At 38.3% G+C, this 10,255-nt stretch overlaps 1 protein-coding gene across 1 annotated transcript in view; it reads right to left on the reverse strand.

The window, feature by feature from the left end:
* LOC149228562 (uncharacterized) overlaps positions 1-9,421 on the reverse strand; it is a 110,212-nt gene extending 100,791 nt beyond the window's left edge. The window contains exons 1-2 of the mRNA XM_089380805.1: positions 9,098-9,421; positions 8,908-8,990 (exon numbers count right to left, since the gene is read on the reverse strand). Of these exons, the coding sequence (XP_089236931.1) occupies positions 8,908-8,990; positions 9,098-9,421 (407 nt within the window). The remainder of the gene's footprint in view (positions 1-8,907; positions 8,991-9,097) is intronic.
* Positions 9,422-10,255: the final 834 nt, after the last annotated feature.

Genomic DNA, 10,255 nt, shown 5'->3' on the forward strand with positions numbered 1-10,255 from the left:
ACAAAAATCTCTACCAAATATTCTCCCAAGTCCTCCCAAATGTGCATTAACTTCACAAATTCGAATTTCCAAGTAAACAGCTTTCTCCTTTAATGCCAAAAATTCGATTTTATTTGAGCACGTCATTTCCTTGATTTTAGGAGTCCACATCACCTTGGGACTTCACTTTAACTCCCCCATAATTTTCCACCTCATTTCCACAACATTTAGCATGTGTAGATATTTATTTTTCTCTATTTATTTAATTTTTGGCTTAATTAATTGCCAGATTTCCCACTAAACCTAGGCAAAGTGGGTTTTGAAGGTTCAAAACACATTTTTAACCCATCAAAATGTGTCATAGTAGAAAGTTGAGGGTGAGAGGTGTAAATTTCATTACTCATACCCCATACAACTTCTCTAGACATCACTTATTACATTACAAGTACAATTTTATTTGCAATTTTTGATTTGCAATTTTTGACCTGCGAGAAATCTAAAAAATTAAAAAATGACTACCTAGACCTAACTAAATTCCATGAAATTTTTTGTGTGATCTAGTATGGTAATATACATCGACTCTAGACACTAAGATGTGTTAGAAACTCAAACTTCAAACCGTCACCCCGGCTTTAGGTAAAAAGTGAGTGAAAAAACTCAGAAAATTATCCACCTCTGAAAAAAAAAGGATAATTAACCAGATAAAAAAAACACTCCAAGGTGTACTCATTTGTTGGTCGATTCCCAACATCCTAGGCCTGTTACATACTCAAAACTCATCATTACTGGTATCACTTATTACAATTCCCCGCAGGGTGTGGAATCTGGGTACAAGAAAGATGATGAGAAAATAGAAGTAGAGTTAAAAAACTCTGTTGACTGATGATATCTGATGGTACAAGTGTCCTCTAGATCATCCTTGGGCATGGAGTCTTCATATAATCATCAAGTGCCACTCCAGTGGTCAACATTTGGCTCCATATGGGGATGCATGCTAGATATGAAGTGATAGTGTGCAAGAACTTAGAATCTGCATCCACCAACAAAAGACATATATCAGCAGTATCCATTCAAAAATATCATCAAGTACATAAATGAAGCAATGGAAATTTATTCTAAAAGCATAAATGACAATTTATTCATGAAATAAAATGACGAGGGATAAGGTTAGAAATATGATACAGAAAGATGCCCCATAGCATCAGATGTCCTTAATGAAGTTCATGCTGAGAACTTGCTTACTTTTAGGCAGATCCATGGGTTACTTTTCTGATGTGCCCTGTCCAATTCTGAATATTTGAGGACTTTGATCAATCCCAACACTATGTTGTACATGGCCATCAGATTTACCAAATCCTTTCCGCTTTTTTTTTCTTCTTAATAGATTGTGATGTTGATGTTGAGGTGATCAAAGTAGACCTTTCTGCCCGATTTTGAAGATGCTCTGATGGAAAATTCAAAGTATCCAAGACTTCTTTGACTTGCCTTTGTCCATTTTGCTTCTGCTCTGACATGGGTGATGGATCAATCTCATAAGTATAAACTTGATTCCCCTCAGTTTCCTTGCTATCCAAGTCTCCATCAATTAGCCATTTTTCGATGGAGTAAATAACTTCCTCATAATGAGATGAAGATTGCTTCAGTGGACTGGGAAGCTTATGATTTGTTTCTTTGTTCTCTTCCCATTCATCATTTAACCTAAGTTGGAATTTTTGTACCTGTAATCTTTCCATTTTATCCAACCTATTGTGAAAAGTGACTTGATTAGCTTTCATAACACTTATTTCCTTGGCATGATTTGTTTCCATGGTGTTGATCAATGTTTTAAAACTCCGACTCCGACTCGGCCGAGGGTCGACTCCGACTCCGACTCCGTATCAACTCGGCCGGTTCGATTTCAATGACTCAGTGGTTGTAAAAAACACATTAAATATTTATTTTTTATAAACACACATAATTTTAAAGATATTCATTCATGTTTCCAAACACACAGCATTAGAATATAGATAGAAGACAACATATGATCAAAGTAGGCTCATGAATATATCCATTATATCAAAATGGCACCCAGTGCACTGTCCAATACATATACGATGATGATATAGAGATCAAAACAAAAACACATAACCAAGGAGGCTATAAATGGCCTCTACAACAAAAGTCTGTGACTAGTACTACTGGCTACTGCTAGAGTTGCCAACATCATCTAGCTCAGTGTTACTTGGGAGCGGGAGCGAAAGTGGGGAGCGAGAACGAAAACGGGAGCGGGAGTGAAAGTGGGGAGCGAGAGCGAAAACAGGAGCAAGAGCGACATTTTCAAAAGCTCCTGGTTTGGGAGCAAATCCCAGAGGAGTTCGACAACCAATGTCACTAACATCAAGGTACATAGAGGGATTGGTGCTCTTGATTAAATATGAGTTCCATATCTTAATACATGACAAAATTCAATGGAAACATTGCAATCCTCCAATCTTGAAATCCTGAAAAACTATTAAGTCTGCTGGATTTTGAATGAAATCTAAAATTCTACTTTCTCCATATGAAATCCAATGAGGTCGGAACCACTCTCAAACATCTTGAGTCATTTCATGGTAATGTTAAAAATTTAAGTAAAAGGATGAAAATGAAGATTAAGGAGGATGTCACTTTTACTTTAAGAATTTAACATTACCATGAAATTTGAATAGCATATCAATACTAGGAGAGGGGAATGGACCCCAAATAGCACTTAACCAATTTAGAAAACACCTTGGAGTCCCCAACAATCAGCTAAATGTTAAAAAGTTAAAAAAAAATTAGAAAAATCGTTGTTTTTTTGGGTGACTGGCCGGATTTAATGACTCAGCCGAGTAGATGTGGAAACGGCCGGGTTGACCGAGTCATAACTGACTTGGTCGAGTCATGACTTACTCGGCCTCCCGAACTGGTTTTTCTGCCAGGTCATAAAATTCTTCAATGACTCGGATCAACTCGGCCGTTTCGGATTTGATTCGGCCAAATTTTAAAACAGTGGTGTTGATTAATTACACTTGTTTTTCTTCCATGGTGAGCAACCTATTTTGAAAAGCAGCCATTTGATTAGAATGATTGACTTCCATGGCTTTTATTACTTGTGCATGATTTACCTCCATGGTCTTAATGAGTTGAACTTGGTTGAGTTGCATATCCTTAATCATTCGAGTCAACTCCTTGATGTGATCCTTATCATTCTCATCAGTTTTCGCTTTGATCTTTCTTTCATCTCCATATTTTTCTTCAAAGGCATCAATGATTGATTCTAGAGAATCAAAACTGTTAGCAGGTAATTCTATGAACCAATCCATTGCATTTCCATCTAATGAAAAGATGAAAAGTCTCATTTTAACATCCTCATGGTTAATATCATGGTACCATTTGCTCACACTAAGAAATTCCTAAGGTGAGTTTCAATACTGATGGCATTGTTACCTAGAAAACTAGGCAACTCTTCAATATCCTCAATGACTTCATCCGGAATGAAATTTGGATAGCTTGAAATGTTAGTAAAATCACAAGAGGCGAACAAATCATTCATGATGTCATGCTCACTTAACCCTGAAAGAGCAAATGGATACCAAGGTTAGTAAGAAATCTACAAGAAGCAAGCTTCAAGCAAAAATCCTTGTAGAAAATGAAATAAGTGGAGTCGCCACTTGAACAAGAATCTAACTCTAAAATCCAACATGGGGTATCATAGGGGAAGGTGAACCATTCACCCTGTACACAGCGCACCACTAGGGGAGGGTGAGTCACCCTATGGTCGCTCATCACTCCAAGAAGTACCCCAAGCCCCCTGGAGCTCGCTATCCATCTCATACAGGACCCTCATAAGAGGGTTTCTCCACAACTCCAAGTCGTTCATGGAAGGTTAAGAATTTGACCTTCCCATGGGACTTCGTAAGAATATCGGCAACCTGCTCATCGGTCCCAATATGATTGAGCCTTATTGCTCCCCGTTGTACCATATCCCGGATAAAGTGGTACCTGATATCAATATGCTTGGAGCGATCATGAAACACGGGATTCTCAGAAAGACGAATCCCACTTTGGTTGTCACAGAATATCACGGTGGTATCCAGCACATGTCCAAACAACTCACTAAAGAGCTTCCTCAACTAGACAGCGTCACAGAAGGCCAAACTAGCAGCAATGTATTCAGCCTCAGCGGTGCTTAAAGCAACCGACTTCTGCTTCTTGCTCATCCATGATATTGAAGCAGAACCTAGAGAGAAGCAACATCCTGATGTGCTTTTGCGATCCACCACACTGCCAGCCCAGTCTGCATCAGAGTAACCATGGAGCCTCACATTCCCGACAGTGTATCTCAGTCCATAAGTGATTGTGCCCCAGAGATATCTCAAGAGATTCTTGGCAGCAATCCAATGTATATGATGAGGCTTGACCATAAACTGACTCAATGTGTTCACTGCAAAACATATGTCCGGACAGGAGTTCACCAAGAACATCAGGGCCCCTATGAGTTGATGATACTCAGAAGGATTTCCCAAATCGGGCCTGGCAGCACTTCCACATAACTTCTTGAAGTTAAGTTCCATCAGTGTAGTCACGGACTTACCACCATCCCAAATCTTTCAAGTAGCTTCACAACATATTTTCCTTGACAAAGGAAAATCTCCCTTGGCACGAGTGGCTTCTATAATGGAATGATTCTTTCTTTCAGCAACAACATTTTGCTTCAGAGCATATGCAGTAGTAGTCTCCCTCTTAATGCCAGCTTCCCTGCAATAGTCATTGAATTCATTTGACTCACACTCGGTTCCATTATCGGCCCTCAATATCTTAATCTTCTTCCCCATTTGATTTTCCACCAAGACTTTGAAGGCAGAGAACCATGAGAATATTTCATCCTTGTTCTTCAAGAAATATATCCAAGTTTTGCAAGAGAAGTCATCCACAAAGACAGCATAATATAAATATCCCCCTAATGATGTCACAGAAAACATACCAAATAGATCAGAATGAACCAATTGCAAAATGTCTGTGATCTTGTTTTCACTTGAGGGGAATGGTCCCCTTGTATGTTTTCCCTCGGCACATCCTTGACATACACCTTCATGCTCTATTTTGAATTCGGACATACATGTAACCATCTTCCTTGCATCGAGTAGAGCCTTATAGTGAAGATAAGCAAACCTCTAGTGCCATAGTTCGAATTGAAGAGATGTGTTGCATGACATAGCTCCCAGTGGATTTCCTCCAACTTGATATAAACTGTCAACCCTGAATCCAAGAGTAAATGCTTCTTTGAAATTTCTTTTCCATACACGTACCTTTCCATCGATGAATGCCACCTTGAATCCTTTGTCTTCCATTGCTGAGATAGACACTAGATTCTTCTTTAGATCAGGTACATATAGTACTTCTTGAAGATGAATAGTGTTACCTTGATTCAATTGAAGGGTAACATTCCCAACTCCCTTCACGGGATAGGTGGCATTGTCTCCAAGGATAATTTCCAAATTTGTATCCTTCTCTATCAAATTTGAAACAGCTTCCTTGTACATGGTGAAGTGCCTTGGGGCACCACTATCAATCAACCAATTTCCCAAAGTATCCGAAGCAGAGGCAGTAGAGAGGGCAAATATAAGATAAAATTCCTTTTGCTTAGAATTTACAACATTAAACTCATCATACCTAGAGTTTCTTGTTCTTTTAGAAGCTCGGTCATTTCCAAGTTGAGTAGCGGAAGCATTCGTTTTCCCTTTGTTGTTGAACCAGCCATTCCTTTGATTGTTGTTGTTGCCCCTGGCATGATTGTGATCATCATCATGAGATGTGTCCCTTCTATTTGGACACTCCCTAACATAGTAACCAAACTTGTTGCAAACGAAGCATCTTCCCTTCCTTCCATGTTTGAATCCTGGTCTTCCTTGACTTTGCTTCTTTGGACCTGCATTGTTCTTCCTCTTGGCATGAGCGAAGAATGTGGTAGGATTATTCCTATTCGAAGACATCTCCAATTCCATCATCCTTGTTTCTTCTTGAGAACATCTAACCAGCAATTCTTCAAAACCTGGAATTCTGTCATTACTGAGAATAGTAATGTTGAACACATGCCATTCGGGAGGAAGACCTCCAAGGGCAATGAGAGTGAGCTCCTTATCAGCAATAGCTTCACCAGTTGAAAGAAGATCATTTTTTATCTTGGTAATGCTCATGAAGTAGGATTGAATATCCTCTCCTTTTCCCTTCTTTATATCCTTTAGTTTGTTCTTGAGGAAAAGAATTTGATTTGCATTGCTAGATTTGAACACGCCATCCAACCTGTCATATATCTCCTTTGATGTATTCAAATCGAAGATGTAAGCAACTATGTGCTTATGTATAGAATCCCTGATGACCTTCTTGGCTTTGACTTCACCCCTCTTGTACTTTGACTTAGTAGCAGTCGGTGCATTTGAAGGAGGTTCTGAAATCTTTTGAAGGAGGTTTTGAAATCTTTCTCTATACATAATCCATAACATCGTGCTCTTTTAAAGTCAAATCAAGAGACATCTTTCATGCATGATAATCAGACTTATCATGAAGCTTATCATCAGACTTGAAATAAGATGTGGAGGCCATTGAATCTTGTCTTTGATCAATGATTGCTCCTCTTAGTCATTGCTCTTCACTCCTGCTTGGGCTTTGTCTTCACCTCAACTCTAATCCATGTTAATTTTAGGATAACAATGGTATGTTCTATGCTTAGAGCATTTTTACTTCAATTTTCTTTATTAGCCCAATATCATATCCAGTATAGCAATCACATTAACATGATAGTAAAATGCAGATAGAACATAAACAATAACAGTAGAAGACAAGCCAACACAAGAGGACACAAAATATGGCACCAGCTAGAGACAAACCCCAATGTGGGGAAACCCTTGATCAATTCTTCTTATAATTCTTTAAAAATTCAGCACAAAGAGAGAGTACAATTTACAATATTCACTTGCCCAAACTGATCAAACAAAACAGCAGAAACAGAAAGCCCTAACCAGAAAGTCAACGCTAGTCAACAGGGCTGAAATTGACCTCCAAAACAGCTCAGTCAACCTTGGTCAACTCGACCTCCAATAGCAAGATAATGCAGCCCAAAACAGTTTGAAAATAACTAGTCAAATCTGATCAACAAAAATCAACGCAACAACTTGAATTAGGGCAGTCAAAGCTGGTCAACACAGGAGTCAAACTGCCTCGGTTTTTGTGCCCAAACAAAAGTCTCCCTCACAAAACCAAAGTCAAACAGGATCAACGCTGGTCAAAGTCAGCCTCCTGAAATTTTGATCAAATCTGGTCAACAAAGCAACTAGAAAATATGGTCTTCTTTTCACACATGTGGAGAGAGAGAGAGTCCCAGAAATCCATACTCAATCAAGATGAGAGAGAAAAAGATAAATGAGATGAGATGCCAAAATGAGGAGGAGGCACCTTGTATTTATATGCAACGTTGAACGCTGGAGGAGACTAATTTGATAGCTGGCTGACCTTGACAATTTGTCCATAATCAAAATAAATTCATAACTTCATTTGTACATGTCATAATGGAATGATCTTTAGATCAATCCTACACCCTCCCGGAAAGACGAATCCAAAAAAAATAGCTGCTACCTCATAAGAGCTGTCCAAAGTGATGTTTGGCCCTAGTTGCCAAATTTAACAAAAAGGAAAGACAAAAAAAAAACCCAGGTGTCTTACCAACACTCATTACTCATTACTCATTCATTACATAAGGACTAAAGACATATTTGCCTAAATTGCCATCTTTCTCACAAAGGATTCTGTCAAGCAATGGTGTTAAGATGACTCAAATGACTCAAATCGAATTTATGAGAAACGTGACTCGTTTTTACTTTGCTTCAAGTACCTAACAATCTACGTTAAAAATTTCACAGGTGGCTACCCTAATTTACCTGGCAATAGCAATCTTAACAATTGCTACGTTAAAGATTGCTGATGCAATGGAAATAGCAATTGTGCTAAACGACCCTACTATTATTTGCCATGATATTTCTTAGAGTAGCTTGTAAAATACTTGAATACAAAAACCATGGAACTTGAGCCATTTTGTACAGTAAAACAACTGAATGAAGATAAACTAATCCAGGTCCAATAAAACTTCTTGGCATACCCTGGGAGGTGCTTTAAAAGAGCGTTATAAGCTGCAGGATTTAGTCAAGCATAATTGAATTGAACCTTGAAATAGGATACTAACAGAATGCCGTGCAAAATGGAGCCTGGTTGGGAATTGATCTAAGTTTATCTATTTATCCGCCAAACAGTATGCTGATCACTGAAAGTCGATGATGTATTAAGCCGACTGCCAGGGTTCCATTCTCAATCTGGTTTGACCATAAATGGTATGAATTTCAAAGGGGTAAGGCCAGGTGCAGGTAAAGGTGTGGTGTGTCGCCTTGGGGTTTGTTTCTGGAAACATTTTACAGAAGGTTTTCCCACAGAAAAGCCCATTTAGCATTATTACTTTTGTTCGGAATTACGAAAAACTTGTAGCAGAAATCTGTGTGAAGCCAAGGAGAATTGCTACTTTTGTTGTTTGATTTATCTGTGAGGGGGGAACTGCATTTGGTCAGGTTACCTTTTATTTTACCACTCAGTGCGAAGATAAACTGCTTCACTTCAAAACAACCCTTGACAAAGTAGGTTTAACCTGAGGCAAGGCCAGGAGAATTGCCCATCATTGATCACAATTTCAAATCACAGGCAATGCCATTTCTCTCACACCCACAAGATAAGCCTTAACACCGCGGGCAGATGTACAAAAATGCACGTTACAACAACTAGTAAATCTTGGGGAGATTTTTTCCGGAGATATCCTTTTGACAGTGAGGAACTCATGAGAGAAAAATATTATAGGTGATGAATCAAGGAAGAAGCGATGTAACTTACGCGAGCCAGCCGGCACAACAGGTGTGAACTATGAGGCTCCTGGTGTGTTTGTCCTTGTCCTGGCTGAGCCACTTGTCCAATGTCTGTAACTTAGAAGATCCACCATGGGAAGAGAGATAGTAATGGCGTGGATACCACGAGCCGTGTACCACTCTGCAAACTCTCTCAGATGTCTTTGCTCGGAGCCTACCCACCCTATCAACAGAGCTACAGCTGCCACAGGGCAGTTCCACTTTTCCCCTGTTTGTTTTGCACTGTGAAATACATAATTTTGGCCCCCACCTGACTTTGGGTTTGAGTTTAATGTGTGTAATCTTCGATTAGACGCTCCAGTGGTGAACAGGAATTCAAATTGGTCGCTATCTGGAGGATCATTCTGCTGCGAGTAGTAGTAGTAATTTCTGATGATTGTTTTGGGAGGCAAACAGTAAAACGAAGAACAAACCCGCAACCGACTTATTGTTGTTATGCTTCTCATCAGCGGCCTTGAACCAAACCCAAAAAGATAAGCCATTGCTTTGGATTGGATTTTATCAAAATTTATGGAATTGCAGAGTGATCATTCATTTAACATTTATCGTTTTATTGCAGGCATGCGCAGATTCCAAAACTTCTATGCACCTTTTTTAGGATTTTTTTAGGAGTTGTCTATAATGTGATTTTTTGGAGATTTGGTGACGGAATCCTGTGGAAGAAATTGAAGTTAGCATATTTGGATTCAGCACCCTGGAAAACCCTTGGACGGTTAAACTAGCTATCAAACTTGGAATTCCAATAAATTACTACCAGATTTTGACAGAAAAACCCACCAAAAAACTTTCAAATTGCATTATAGACAACTGCCTTTTTTTTAACCCCGCCGTGAATTGTTTTATTAGAATCACAGCTACATTCGGTTGATACATTCAGTTGATATTAGGTTATTCATTTTCCCCATTTTTAATTAAATGATCCAGTACCAAGCCAGACTTTTAATTAAATGATCAATTACCAAGTCAGACATTCTGATTGGTGTATGAAATTTTTGGTTGATATTAGCTTATTCATTTTCCCATTTTTAATTAAATGTTCCAATACCATGCCAGACTTTTAATTAAATGATCAATTACCAAGTTAGACATTGTGATTGGTGTATGAAATTTTAGAGTCAGCTATCCACACTAAAAATATTTTTTAGTGGTGATTTGACTGTTAAATTTATTAAAATATGTATTTTTTGATTTTATTTGGTTTTGAAATTGTGTTTTTTTTAAGAAAAACATATTTTTTAATAGGCACATTCAAATTTTACCTAAATAAATAATCTAATCATTTTATTTAAATAAATAATCCATATTAAATTAGTATT

The sequence above is a fragment of the Pinus tabuliformis genome, chromosome J (genome assembly GCF_031772625.1).
Source record: "Pinus tabuliformis cultivar Carrire ecotype Pingquan chromosome J, CPIR1, whole genome shotgun sequence".
In the NCBI taxonomy this organism is placed as follows: Eukaryota; Viridiplantae; Streptophyta; class Pinopsida; order Pinales; family Pinaceae; genus Pinus; species Pinus tabuliformis.